Raw genomic sequence first — 14,866 nt, forward strand, 5'->3', positions numbered from 1 at the left:
GAACAGCGATGGGATGTGGATGGGGAGAGGGAGCTGGCAGACCCTCCGTTCTGGGTAATGAGGAGGAAAGAGGTGTCTTCCGATGGCCTCTCGGGGGTCCCAGCCCATTTAAATGTCTCCACCTCTCCTTGCTGAGTCATGGCTCTTCAGCCAGGCTTCACAGCAGTCTGGGGTCTTGCAAAAAGCTCAGGGTTTATTTAGGGTGGCTGTCAAATTTTGTGATTTGGTCCAGAAGCCCTGCCTTTGGACTGCATTTAAGTTGTATTTAAATCAGTTTAGGAGTTCCCATTGGGGCTCAGCAGTAACGAATCCCACTAGTATCCACGAGAATACAGGTTCGATCCCTGGCCTCGCTCAGTGAGTTAAGGATCCAGTGTTGCCATGAACTGTGGTGTAGGTCGCAGACACAGCTTGGATCCTACATTGCTGTGGCTGTGGTGTAGGCCGGCAGCTGTATCTCTGATTTGACCCCTAGCCTGGGAATTTCCATGTGCCGCAGGCGTAGCCCTGAAAAAAAAAGAAAAAAAAAACCAACCTTCAGTTTAGTTAATTCTACTCAACAAATATTTATTGAATGTCCTTCATATGACAGGCAGTGGGGATGCAGCAAAGATGGAGAGTGACCTGTCTTTGTTGTCTTGAAGCTGGCCTACTGGGGGAAGCCCCTATGCTCAGATTGGAATTAGTTGCCAACACTGAAGATTCTGAAGTTTTCAGATGTGGGAGTTCCCTGGTGGTCTAGTGGTCAGGACTCAGCACTTGAATGGCTCTGGCCAAGGTTTAATCCCTGGTAGGAGAACTGAGATCCCACATCAAGCTGCTGTAGCAAATGGCAGCCAAAAGAAAAAAAAAAAAAGAAAGAAAGAAAGAAAAGACAAAGAGACAAAGTTTTCACATCAAATTTAAATATCCAGCATTTCTTGGAAATTTAGGAGATCTGGCAATGTCCACATGTCCATGTGTCTTTAGATGAGCCAGGCTCACTGGGGCTGCCGTCTCCACCGCTCCCTCTTGGCCCATTTATGGCTCTTCTCTTGGCCGAATTGCTGGTCTCTGTATCAGGGCTTCATTTGCTACTTCTCACAGGCTTCTCAGTGGCTCCTGGGATTTTGTGTCCTTATGAATTCTGTTTGTCCCTTGTTTTCTTCCACACTGTCACCCCCCACCCCTGATTCTCTTCCCCTCTGTGGTCCAGTCTCTCCTGTCCACTTCCCCCCCACCCCACTTTTTCCCCTCTCACGTTTCCCTTGCCATCACACATGAGAAATGCAAACTCTTAGACCTTCCTTTCAACTTCATTTCTCTTGGTCTTTAGTTATGAAACCCTGAAATGAAGTGGCTTCATGTCCCACTGTAACATCTAATATTATTTAAAAAACACAACGCCATCACCAAACTTGGGTTTGAATCTGGGTTCCCATGTAACGTTTTGGAGATTTGGGCTTATCTCTCTCCTGCTCAGTCAAACCTGCTCAGTGTCCTCATTTTTATGGAGAGGGGTGTGGGGTGGGTCATGGTCCTCGGAGGACCGCGCCAGCCCTGACATTCGGTGATTTGGGGACGACTGCGCTTGTGCCTTACTTGTAGGTTTCAGAGGTGTGCTTGACCCCAGTTAGAATGGTTTGACTTTCTCATTCCCGACATCTATTCCAATACATTCTAGAAATTGCATCCTGAGATATCCCGTATCATGTCACCGTCATTAATAGCCATAACATAGCAAGCCAAATAAATAATAGTTAAGAGTCAGACTGTCGGGGTTCAAATCCAATGTCACTTCTTAATTAGCTAGTAATTAACGTTTGTGTGCCTCGGTTTCCTCATCTGCAAAATAGGGTATTAAAGTTTTGAAGAGGATTTACCAAACATATTTGTAGAGCTTTTCTAACCGCCTAGCAGATAGTAAGTGCTATATGTGTTTGATTCAATAAACTAAAAATAGTGGTCAATCTAAATCCCAGGACCCAAGTAAAAATGTGCAGAGGAATTTGTTTCTGGGGGTGTGTGAAGGGGTCCCAAATCATTAATCCAATCGTTATGGTGACTGTATTTTCTACCTCAAAAATTGGGTCACTTTGTCTGCAAAATGTTTGAGTTCCACTTTGGACTTCAAGCCCTCTGAGAAGAACTATCAAACCTGGGTGTAATGACGATGTTTTGTGAGGTCACTGCAAGAGTCTTTGAAATTGGAAATGATCACTTTACATACATGTATTAGGTACCCTCACATCTTTTTTTTTTTTTTTTTTTTTTTGTCTTTTTGCCATTTCTTGGGCCGCTCCCTCGGCATATGAAGGTTCCCAGGCTAGGGGTCAAATCGGAGCTGTAGCCGCCGGCTTATACCAGAGCCACAGCAACTCGGGATCCGAGCCGTGACTGCAATCTGCACCACAGCTCATGGCAACTCCGGATCCTTAACCCACTGAGCAAGGCCAGGGATCGAACCCGCAACCTCATGGTTCCTAGTCGGATCCGTTAACCACTGAGCCACGATGGGAACTCCTACCCTCACATCTTTAAAATGAAAAGAGCATTCAGTCTTCTTCAAAACAAAATGCCAATAGTTTAAACATTCCGTCTGCAGAGACTATCCCTTTAGGCAATCACACTTCCCCCTCCTTCTTTCTCTCCCCGCTTTTAAACAGCAAAACTCACTCCGTGCCCCATGTTCACACAGCCAGGGTCACCTGCAGTGAACGCCTTGATGGTGGCCTGAATCACTGGAAGGAAAAGAGAGAAAACCTCGTTGAAAGCCTGCTTCATCTCAGCCTTTGTGTACAGACTCTCAGTCTTATTCGAACCTCCAAACAGTCTTTGGTGGTAGGCCTGATGATTTCCATTTTGTAGCCGAGGAGACCTATTGTGGCAGGCTCTTTTGATCACTCACGCTGGGCCTGTGTGGCTTGAAAGTCTGGGCCCTCTCCATTCTGCCCCCTGGCATGGTAAGGTAGCATCGCTGGGGGCCCTCTGACCACTCACTGCTCTCAGCAGAGCAGCCAGCTCACTGTGGGCGCCTTTCCTTAGCATCTGTTTGCTCATTCATTCTTCGCTGAGTCGCTGGTTCAGGGTGTGTGGCCTTGGGAAAAAACGCGCTCTCCTCATTGGAAATGATCCTATCAGGAACGTACTTTAGGATCAGTCTCACAAGTGCAGCAGAATAGCCTTTAGGAAGGGAATGATAGCCATAGCCTCTACGGATGTGATTCTTCCCGAATCTGAATCTACTCCTGCGAGCGCCAGTCCTGTGGACCCAGCAGGTGACTGGACAGCCAGCTCTATCTGGATGGCTTCCAGGCCACTTATCCTTAGCATCCATCAGTCAGCTGATGGCTGGGTAAGGAGCGGGAGGAGAGGATCCCGCAGGTAGAGGAAGCGGAACCTCCAGGAAGGCGCTGGGTGTGTTGGAGGAACCTAAAGCAGTTCCAAAGGGCTGGGATGCAGAGAGCAAGCGGGGAACGGGGCTGGAGAGGCAGGCGGGGGCCAGATCCCAGGGTCTGGGAGGGAGGGCTTTCTTTGGTGGAGTTTGATCTGTTCTGGTCCCTCAGCTGCCAGAAACCTGCTGAATGACACTGAGCAATTGCTCTGTCTCCCGGAGCCTGTTTTTTTTTTTTTTTTTTTTTTTTTTTTTTTTTTTGTCTTTTTGTCTGTTGTTGTTGTTGTTGTTGCTATTTCTTGGGCCGCTCCTGCGGCATATGGAGGTTCCCAGGCTAGGGGTTGAATCGGAACTGTAGCCACCGGCCTACGCCAGAGCCACAGCAACTCGGGATCCGAGCCGCGTCTGCAACCTACACCACAGCTCACGGCAACGCTGAATCCTTAACCCACTGAGCAAGGGCAGGGACCGAACCCGCAACCTCATGGTTCCTAGTCGGATTCGTTAACCACTGCGCCACGACGGGAACTCCCCCGGAGCCTGTTTTTTCATCTGTGAAATGGGGTTAGCAACAACCCTGCACAGGGCTCTGGAGAGGAATTAGAAGGGACACAAGAGTACGGGATCATGGACCTGGCAGAGGGTAGGCATTCAGCAACATTTTCCGTAGTTTTTCTTGATGCCTCGTTACTTCACTTGTGAAACGGGGGTCATTTGACTAATTGTTGGAGTTTCTTCCAGCTCAAAATGACTATTGATTTTTGTTTTTGTTTTTTTTTCTCAACTGGGTTCCCCCTTTCCACCATTAGCCCCATTCCTGACTTTTCTTCTTCCTGTTCCCAAGCCCAGGAAACATCACACACACACACCCCCGCGCCTGGCCCCAACCCCACTCTGGGAAAGACAGAAGCCAGCTTTATGCAGCCCTGCAGGGGCAGTTCCACTCAGACCCCTTCTCTTCCTCAAACCCGCTACCCACTCTCCTCTGTCCATTCATTTATTCACTTACAAGACATTTGAAGCCTCCGCTATGGTGTGTGGATAGACTCTCACCCCTCAAATCCTTTTCATGCCTTTTCAGGGGCTTGGTTGAGTGGAGAAACAGTGCATAGTCAGGAAAGCAGTGGATGGAGGGAAGGATGCTGGTCCATGGAGGACAATTTCCCTAAATTAAGGGACCTGTGTCCTAAACATCCTTGCAAATAGCCAAATGGGTTGTATTTGCTTCTTTATTATTATTATTATTATTTTGTCCTTTTTTGTCTTTTTAGGGCCGCACCCGCTGCATGTGGCAGTTGCCAGGCTAAGGGTCCAATCAGAGCTGTTGCACCGGCCTACACCAGAGCCACAGCAACACTGGATCCAAGCCACGTCTTCGACCTACACCACAGCTCACGGCAACACCGGACCCTTAACCCACTGAGCGAGGCCAGGGATCGAACCCTTAACCTCATGGTTCCTAGTCAGATTCGTTTCCACTGCGCCACCATGGGACCTCTTTTTTTTTTGCTTCTTTTTGAAATTACCTGACACAATCGCCTGCAATTGGTCTAATGTTTTTGATTTTTCTCATGCTCTTCCAATTATCCTGATGGCTACCAGGCAAAAGCTTCAATCAAGTTTTAATTTATCTTTAATGTCTTTCCCTTAACAGCTGCTCTCCTCTCTTAACAAGAGTGTGGAGTCTGGAGCAAGATGCGTTTAAGCCCATTTTTGGGTTATCAAGAATATCGCAATCTTATTGTAGTAAATGTTTAACAACCAGATTCGTGTGGAGGAGGCAGGGGGCTCTGATGTGAGGCATTAGTCAGTTTCTTTGCTGTAAATACTCCCACTGTGGTGGATTTCAAGCTGTCAAGCCGACTCCATGGAATGGAGGTGCTGACAATTGGCTCCAACAGGCCACTGCACAGTCCTTGAGAGCTTCGTCTTCCTCCTACCCCCGACTTCTTTCTCAGTCATTCTGATTTCAATTCATGGCACCTCTCCGTCAGCCAAGAGGCCTAACCGTCGCCATTAACTTGTTCATCCCATCACTGCATCCTGTTCATTTCTCTTTCCAGGGTTCTTTCCGAATGTCCACTTGTCCGTCCCCACCGCCAGCATTCTGGTCTGGTCTCCTGGTCCATCCCTCTTTCACTGCCACCGCACTGACCTCTGTGCTGGTTTTGGTTTTTTGTTTGTTTGTTTGCCTCCACGCTTGCCCCTTTGACCCGTGTCCACCCTGCGGGCAAAGTCAACCTACTGAAACAAATACTGTCATGCCAGGCTTCTGTTTAAAACCTTTCTGTGGCTTTCCCTTGCCACTGGGATAAATTCCAAACCCTTAGCATAGCCCACCTGACTCGGCCCAGCCCCTCACTCCCAGACCCTGGGATCTGGCCCCCACCTGCCTTTTCAGCCTCATTCCCCACCCATTCCTCCCTTGCTCTCTTCCTTCCAGCCTTTTGGAACTGCTTTTATTTCTCCAACACCCCAAGCGCCTTCCTGATCCAGGGCCTGGCTTCTTGAAGACTCCATTTCCTCCACCTGCATGATCATCTCTCCTTCCCCGGCCGGCAGCTCGCAGTCTCCTCTTAACTTCTGGGGATTTGCATTCCTGTGTCTGTTTCAGCTGTGATTTCCTAGGAATGGCCTGGGTGGCTCTGCTTGCCTGTGCAGTGCCTTCGCCCTTAAGGACCTGGGGCCATACCTGCCTTGGCTGCAGCCACATTCCCAGCGTTGCACACAGGACCCGGCATGTAGTTGCTGCTCCATAAATGTCGAATCTGTTTCTTGGATTTATGTGAGTTCCAATTTCCTATTAAAGAATAAACTCTCCAGGGTCAAGAATGCTCTACTTCCAGTACTTTTTGTCAGCAGTGTATCAACCTGGTACCAAACTTAACTGATGAATAACTTTTACCACTAAATTTAATATTTGTCTTCCCCCAAAGGGCATCTTGGAAGAGTTTTCTTTTTTTTCTTTTTTTGTCTTTTTGTCTTTTTAGGGCCACACCCTTGGCACATGAAGGTTCCCAGGCCAGGGGTTGAATCAGAACTACAGCTGCCAGCTTATGCCACAGCCACAGCAACTGCGGATCCGAGCCGCATCTGCGACTCATACCACAGCTCACGGCAACGCCAGATCCTCAGCCCACTGAATGAGGCCAGGGATCGAACCCTCAACCTCATGGTTCCTAGTCAAATTCATTTCCACTGCACCACAACGGGCACTCCCGGAAGATAGTTTTCTCTTTTTGATAAAGTCATGTTATTTTTCCTAACCAATTTCTTTTTTCCTTCTAGATTTCATCCACTGTGATTCCAAAGTAATATATGGAGCCCTGCACAAGAATGTAACTTTACGTGCCTCAAGCTCTCAAACCTTTCAGGAAATCATATGGAAGAAGGGAAAAGATAAAGCTGTTGAATGGGAAGAGCAATACAATGTCACAGCTTTCCCGCCTTTTGTAGATAGGGTTCACTTAAACACTGGGTCGGGCGACCTCACCATCTACAACCTGGCCTTCGAAGATGAAGGTGACTATCAAATTGAATCTCCCAGTGTCAAAAACAGCAGCAAGTTCATCCTCAGGGTGGTTGGTGAGTATATGCCATAAATGCATTTGTTCAAATGGCAAATTTCCAAGCCTTTTTAAGAGACTGATACAAATGAACGGTTCATGAGAAAGAGAAGAACTGGTTATCACTGGGCGGGGGATTGCCTCTCTTGCTGGTACCCAGGAGCCACTTCCAGTTGCCTTGACATCCTCGGGGTGAGGAGGGGATGTGACTGAGGTCGGGAGAACCGCACAAGTGGGGCAGAGCTGCTGGCAGCAGCATCACTTGTCTTGCTGGGAATGTTCCAGAGAGGGATGTCGTGGCAGCGGTGACCTCAGAACTCCAGGGCTAGTTGGTGCTCTGTAAATTGGCGTGGCTGCTTCCCCCTGCAGCTCTCACAGGAGGTGGGGCTTTTTCCCCTCCTCTGTCACTTTAAACTGGACCTGGAGATAGGAGCCCGGTTCCTCTGTGCTTCTTCTCCCAGATGCTTCCAGGTTATTCTTCTTCCTTCATCTCTAAAGCTCGTTCCTTGTTGCAGGCGTCCAGAGGCTGATGGGTCCACCCCAGTGTTTCTCTCTTTCTCAGTTTTATTGAAAAATAATTGACATCTATCAGTGAGGAAGTTTAAAACCTACAGCTTGGTGGTTTGATTTACAAGTATTGTGAAATGATGATCACAGTAGATTCAGGTAACATCCATCTTCTTATAGAGAAGTCTTAAAAAAGAAAAGAAAGGGAGTTCCTGTTATGGCTCAGTGATTAACAAAGCCGACTAGCATCCATGAGGACATGGGTTGGGAAGACACGGGTTCGATCCCTGGCCTTGCTCAGTTCAGTGGATTGGGGATCCTGTGTTGCCGAGAGCTGTGGTGTAGGTCACAGATGCGGCTTGGATCCTTCATGGCTGTGGGGTAGGCCAGCGGCTGCAGCTCCAGTTCAACCCTAGCCTGGGTACCTCCATATGCTGTGGGTGCGGCCCTAAAAAGACAAAAAGACAGGGAAAAAAAAAAAAAAGAAAAAGAAAAGAAAGAAGAAAAGAAAAAAAGGAAAAAAAGTTTCTTCCTATGATGAGAACTCTTAGTATCTTCTCTCTCAGCAACTTATCTGCACACTATACAGTAGCGTCTGCTCTAGTATCACATCGTATGTTGTATTCTTAGTACTTGTCTGTTTTATATATTTTATAACTGGAAGTTTTTGCCTTTGGACCACTTTCCTCCAAATTCCCTTCCCCCCACCCTTTGCCTCTGGTAACCACAAGTCTGATCTCTTTATATATGTGTGTGTGTGTGTGTGTACTTTTTTTCCCTATGCCCATGGCATATGGAAGTTCCCAGATTAGGGGTCGAATGCAGGCCATAGCAGTGACACGAGCCACCGTGGTGACAATACTGGATCCTTAACCAGCTGTGATCCTTAACCCTCAGAGAACTCCTGAGTTTGTTTTTTTCCTTTTTAGATCCCATATGTAAGGGAGCTCATATAGTATTTGTCATTCTCAGTCTGACTTATTTTACTTTGCATAATGTCTTCAAGGCCTATGTTGTCCTAAATGGCAGGAATTCCTCACTTTTCATAGCTGAGTAGTATTCCATTGTGTATATACACCACATCTTCTTTATCTAGTCATCTGCTGATGGACACTTAGGCTGTGTCCATGTCTTGGCTGTTGTGAATAGTCCTGCTGTGAACATCACCCCAGTATTTCTTGATCATTTTAGGACCTGGTTCTTTTTCTGTTTCTGATTTTCCTGCTGTTAAAATTCTTGGTGATCATAATGTTTAAATAAAAGTCCTTTCTAGGAGTTTCCGTTGTGGCGCAGTGGAAATGAATCCAACTAGGAACCATGAGGTTGAGGGTTCACTCAGGGGATTAAGGATCTGGCGCTGCCGTGAGCTGTGGTGTAGGTTGCAGACGCTGCTCGGATCCCAAGTTGCTATAGCTGTGGTGTAGGCTGGCAGCTGTAGCTCCAATTGTACCCCTAGCCTGGGAACCTCCATATGCCATAGGTACAGCCCTAAAAAGCAAAAAAAAAAAAAAAAAGGCCTTTCTAATACCCTGACTTCTCAGTCCTTGTGCTCCTCTCCTGTAATGATCTTGTCCCCCACTCTTTCTTATCTCCCCTTATGGGTATGACCTAGAACTTGCCATTACCAGTGAGTATAGTGTCTTCATCATCTCGGTATCAGGCGCCCCACCTCCTTTGCTTGAAAGCTCTCTTGCTCAGCACTGTGGACTCTGTGGACTCTGACAGTGTCCCCACCCCATGTCCTCCCTGCCCTCCTTCTGCAGCCCCAGTGCCCTGCTCGCTCCCTGGGCTCATTCCGCAGCAGATCTGCTTAGCTTCCTTGCTCCTTTCCTGATTGCTCATGCGCAGTGATTGAGCTTTGATTGGATGAGACCAGTCCAGCCAGGCTCAAGCCAGTGGTCTGTGCTCACACACTTGTAGCTGCAGAAAAGCATGTCACCTCCCAGAGCCCCGCACTTTAATATGTTTCTCATCCCTTACTGCAGCTAAAGCCAACATGTTCCTGGTGTCTTCACTCAACCCACTCCCAGCAGTTACCTCTCCTCTCTTCAAACCTAAAACAGCTCCTTCCCCACTCCTCCGCTGGAGGCCTGGCTTCTTGTTGCACTGAGGAAAAGAAGCCAGAAGAAGAGATTCCTACTAGCTCTCACCACCAGCGCACCTGCACACCTGTCCTGCACCTTACCTGTTCTAGATGCTGTTCTCTCCGGTTCTGATTCGGAAGTTCTTGTGCTTAACTCACTGAGTTCTCTCTCACCTGGAGCCAAAGCCTCCACGTGTGCCCTGGATCCCACCTCCTTTCAGTGTGCTCAGGGATGTCACTTCTATAGTTCTACCCACCCTCTGTCATGGCCATTTCCTCCACAAGCTGATGGCTCGTTCCCATCAGCGTACATGTATGCGATAATCTGTACCGTCATTGCAAGCCCTCTCCTGGCCCCTCTGTTCTTCCAGCTACCACTCACTTTCTGCCTTCAGTTTGTAGAGAATCTACTTGAAGAGCTGTCTATATGTGCTCTTTAGAACCACTCTCTCCTACACACTTTTAACCCACTACAAACAGGCTTTCATCCCCCCTGCTGGACCCAAACTCTTCGTGATCTCCTCATGGATAAATCCCATGACCCGTTCTGCATCCGCATCTTTCTCGGCCACTCAGCAGCTTTTGTCACAGCTAATCACTCCACACTGCCTTCAGCTAGCATCCCGGACACCTCCCTCTCCAGTTTCCCTTTAGCTCACTAACTGCTCCTTCTCAGTTTCCTTTGCTGATTCCCTCATCCTCTTCCATCCACCAAGCTCTTGACATTAGTGACTTCAAGCCTTAAGCCTTACGTCTTGGACCTCTTCCCTTCTCTGCCTTGTATTCACACCCAGATGGGTGGGCTCATCACATGTCCGTAAATATCACTCAGTGCTGATAATGCACTGATTTAGAGCTCAAGCCCAGACCTCCACGGAGCTCCTTATGTGTTGTCTCCGCTCAGATAGCTCATTGGCCTCTCAAATGTCACATGTCTAGAAGTGAGCTCATGATCTTTCCCTTAAAACCTGTTCCTTCCAGAATGTTTCCTTTCTTGGTTCGCAGCAGCTCCGTCCTTGCAATTGCTCAGGCGGAAACCTCCATGTCTTCCGTGACCCTTCTGTTTCTCTCGAACACCCTATTCACTCCACCAGAAAATTTTGTTGGTTCTACCTTCAAAATATCACCAGAATCTGACCGCCTCGCATCACTTCCTCTGGTGCTGATCCAGGACTGCTTCATCCTCATTTGGAGGATTACAGGAACCTCACTGGGCTCCCAGCTTCCACCCTTGCCCCCTACACTTTAATTTTAAACACAGAAGCCAGATCAGGTCACTCATCTGCTTAGAACTTTCCAGGGGCCCCATCCCACTCTGAGCTAAAGCTCAGATCTGTACAGGGGCCCACGAGGCTGTTTGAGGTCCAGCCTCCGTGGACACTCCTTGCTGTTCGCAGATGTCCTAGTAATGCTGCCTTTCTGCCCTCTGCTGCTGCCCGGCATTCGCAACTCAGCCTGTGCCCGTCTCTCCCCTCTGCTGGGTTACAGTTTCACTTGTTTTGTCCTAGAAGGTGGGGTAGCGCAAGGCCCACTTCCTCTGTGTTAAAGGGTATTTTAGGAAGATCCACCTGGTGGCAACGTGTGTAAGATAGTTTTCAGGGGATGGGGAAGAGGCCGAGTCTGATGGAGCAGTTGGAGTCTGAGCTCCCCATGTCCCGTTTGAGGTGGTCTCAGTGGAACAGGAGAATGTGGTGACCAGCTGGATGAATAGCTATCGCGCATCAGTTCGAGCAGATCTTGGGAGGAAGAGAAAATTTCTCTCTTACTCACCGTGGCTGCCCCAGAGCCCGGAAAAGCACTTGAACAGGTGATAGGCACTCAGTAGATGTGGAAGCCCCTGAACTGGGTGTTTGGGGAGGCAGGGTGCACAACTGACAGGGACGGGGGCTCTGGGACTGGATGGCTGGTGTGTTCGGGAGGTGATGAACCTTTTAGACAAGTGAAGCTTGTTAAGGTGTGTAAGCATCCTGTTAAAGGAACCACTCGATGCCTTTGAAGAAGCAGAATCTTTAAAACCTGCAAGTTGGGGATCTGGCAGTTTGTAAGGCGAGCAAACAAAAAGATTGACTCAGAATTTAAATTAGAAGAGAATGCACTTTACATACTTTTGTCAGTGGAATGGATGGTTAAGGGGGGCCTGCTGGAAAGCACAGGGAGATCTACTCAATGTTATGTGACACTTATGTGGGAATGGATGTGGGTATATTACGCCTGAATCACATGGCCGTACAGCAGAAATGAAATCAATCAATAAAATAAAATAAAATAAAAAATAGAGTGCATTTTAAAAGCCCCTTTTAGAGTTTGTAAAAGTGAGACCAAACATTTAAGTTCCTCTTTTTTAAACTTGATGAAATGTTTAAAAGTAACTTGACATAAAAATTCCATGGTAGGTAGTTCTTATTGTGGCGCAGGGGAAATGAATCCGACTGGTATCCATGAGGATATGGGTTCGATCCCTGGCCTCGTTCAGTGGGTTAAGGTTCTGGTGTTGCCGTGAGCTGTGGTGTAGGTCACAGGCTCAGCTCAGACCCTGTGTTGCTGTGGCTATGGCGTAGGCCAGCAGCCATAGCTCCGATTTGACCCCTAACCTGGGAACTTCCATATGCTATGGGTGTGGCTCTAAAAAGCAAAAAAAAAGCAAAAAAAAAAAAAAAAATTCCATGGTAACTTAGAGGTGCTTGATTTTGGTAGTTAGACCAACTGGGTCATCCTTAGGAAGCTCAGCAAAGGCCTGCAGGGAGCACAGTATAGGGGAGGTGAGTTTCCATCAGGAGCAGAGAGTGATGCTGGGCGTATTAAATGTGGGACTTCACGTTCTAGTTTGGGAATCTGGGTTTGAGCTTGTAGCACTGGGGAGCCACTACATCTGATCCCAGAGCCGAGAAGTGCCTTGATGTGCCTTGATATTTTTGAAGGGTGTATCAGATGGAAGGTATTCGTAGTGGGTTAGAAAGAGGAGCCGCCAGGTTGGAAGCTACTGTGATCATCCGGGTAGACGGAGGTGTTGGTAGTAGATGTTTGGAAAGGAAAGAATCAGAAGATATTTCCAAGAAAGAGTCAATTAGATTTAGATTTGGGTTATAAAAATACATATTTAAATGTCAAAATGATTAGTCATACCTTTTTTTTCAAGAAATGAGGAAGTCACATTTCCATGAGGGTATGTTAAAACTGAAATAATAAGATTTGGCCATCTTCCGGAGACACCAGACCCTTGCAGAAAGGATATTTTAGGCAGGGGGATTTCCTGGCGGCTCCTAAGTTCAGAGCCTCTGTATCCTCAGAAGAAGTGAACATCTGGCTTTCCTCCTTCCCTCAAAGTCCCCTTAAAATTTCCCCCATCAACGTGTAATAGTTCTTCGCCCCCCCTCTTCTAACCTTTATTCCACAGAGACTGGTAATGCTCAGGTAATAGAATGAACTGCTCTGTCCTTACATGGTCTGGACTGGCACGTGACTTTTTATTAACGTTTATGGAAATACACCGAAGTCATCAGATTTGTGTAAGAAATTCTCATTTCTTACGGAGGAGTGAGTTCATTAATTATAAATTGATTGAGTTGCCTTGGGGATGAAGTAGGTGCCTTTCTTGCCATTTGTTTAAGGCACAAATGTAACTAATATTTGGTCGATTATAGCTGCATTAAGTCCCGTGGGCAGCGGGACATGGGCTGAACTAGATCAATAAACTAGAGGAGTTCCCATCTCGGCTCTGTGGTTAATGAATCTGACTAGGAACCCTGAGGTTGCAGGTTCGATCTCTGGCCTTGCTCAGTGGGTTAAAGATCCGGCGTTGCCGTGAGCTGTGGTGTAATTTGCAGAAGTGGCTCGGATCCCGAGTTGCTGTGGCTCTGGCGTAGGCCAGTGGCTACAGCTCCGATTTGACCCCTAGCCTGGGAACCTCCATATGCCGCAGGAGCGGCCCAAGAAATGGCAAAAAGACAAAAAATAAAATAAATAAATAAATAAACTAGAATCTGTGACAGAACGGGTGAACTTTTCATCTTCCAAAGTGAAACTCAGTACAGTTAAACATTAACTCCTGGTCCCCCCACCCCCTTCCCTGGCAAGCACTGTTCTATTCTCTGTCTCTGAGAATGCGGTTACCCTAAGAACCTCATAGCGGTGGAATCACACAGATCTGTTCTTCCGTGACCGGCTTCACTCAGCATAATGTCTTCGGGGTTCGCCCATGTCGTAGCAATGTCTGAATTCCCTTTCTTGGGAGGCTGAGAAGAGATGCGATTTTGAGTGAGTGGCTAGGATTACCCGTGGTTTTCCAGTAGACTGGGTTTCCGAAGTGCTCACTCGAAGAGGCTACGAGTTGCTGCTGGACCACTGGGTTCAGCTGTCATTCCTGCCCAGGACCTGTTCTTGGTCAAATCACAGAGCACGGCTTCTGAGCCTCCCGAGTGTCCCTTTACTGTCCCTGTCCCTTTCCCCTTGAACCCAAGCTTTACCAGCACCTGCCTTCTTCCACGACTCACCACCTGTCCCTCTGCTTAGTGATAGCAGGTCGTCTGCAGTGAATACACGTGTGTGTGTGTGTGTGTGTGTGTGTGTCTGAGTTCTTTTAACAAAGAAAACTCTTTAAGGCAGCCTGTAAGGAATTGCGTGAGCTAAATTAAATCTAAAACTGAGGAGGCCCTAAGCAGAAAGGGAAGTTGTGTGTGACTCATGTATCTGACAAGGCAGGCTGGGTGTGTTATTTAACAGAGCTGGGAAGAATCCAGGAGGAGATGGGGGTAAGATGAGTTGAACTCTTTTATTTTTCAGCTGATTAATTGATGCATAGGTGTTCCTTCGCCTTAGAAAATATTTTATTATTTATTTATTTATTTATTTATTTATTTTGTCTTTTTGCCATTTCTTGGGCCGTTCCCACAGCATATGGAGTTTCCCAGGCTAGGGGTCGAATCAGAGCTGCAGCTGCGGGCTCATGCCAGAGCCGCAGCAACACCAGATCCGAGCCGTGTCTGCAACCTACACCACAGCTCACGGCAACGCCAGATCCTTAACCCACTGAGCAAGGCCAGGGATCAAACCTGCAGCCTCATGGTTCCTAGTCAGATTCCTTAACCACTGAGCCACGATGGGAACTCCAGAAAATATTTTAAATGACAGCATGGTGTCACATCATCGTGGGGAATTTTAATTCACTTTGCAATGTATTGACGTCTTATTGTCCAAATGCTACTACGATGGCCAAATTTTGCATATTTCTTATATTTCTACTTGTTTTCTCAAATCTCTTGTGGTTAGTTTTTGGCAGCAAGGAGAGATGCAGGAAGGTATATGAATGAATAAGTAAACCAATGGGGAGTTCCCGACGTG

At 47.5% G+C, this 14,866-nt stretch overlaps 1 protein-coding gene across 5 annotated transcripts in view; it reads left to right on the plus strand.

Moving 5' to 3' along the window:
- The window catches only part of CD58 (CD58 molecule), a 53,957-nt gene that overhangs the window by 18,483 nt on the left and 20,608 nt on the right, over window positions 1–14,866 (plus strand). For all 5 annotated transcript variants that reach the window (XR_014842849.1, XR_014842850.1, XR_014842851.1 and 2 more), the window contains exon 2: window positions 6,662–6,958. Coding sequence is in view for 2 of the 5 variants with exons in the window: in XM_085020886.1 (XP_084877012.1) it covers window positions 6,662–6,958 (297 nt within the window). In the remaining 3 variants the exon portion in view is untranslated. The remainder of the gene's footprint in view (window positions 1–6,661; window positions 6,959–14,866) is intronic.

This window comes from Sus scrofa, chromosome 4, assembly GCF_054392235.1.
Source record: "Sus scrofa isolate SSC_HxYL_T2T_F1_AM1 chromosome 4, Sscrofa_HxYL_maternal_Yorkshire_Landrace_v2.0, whole genome shotgun sequence".
Lineage (NCBI taxonomy): Eukaryota > Metazoa > Chordata > Mammalia > Artiodactyla > Suidae > Sus > Sus scrofa.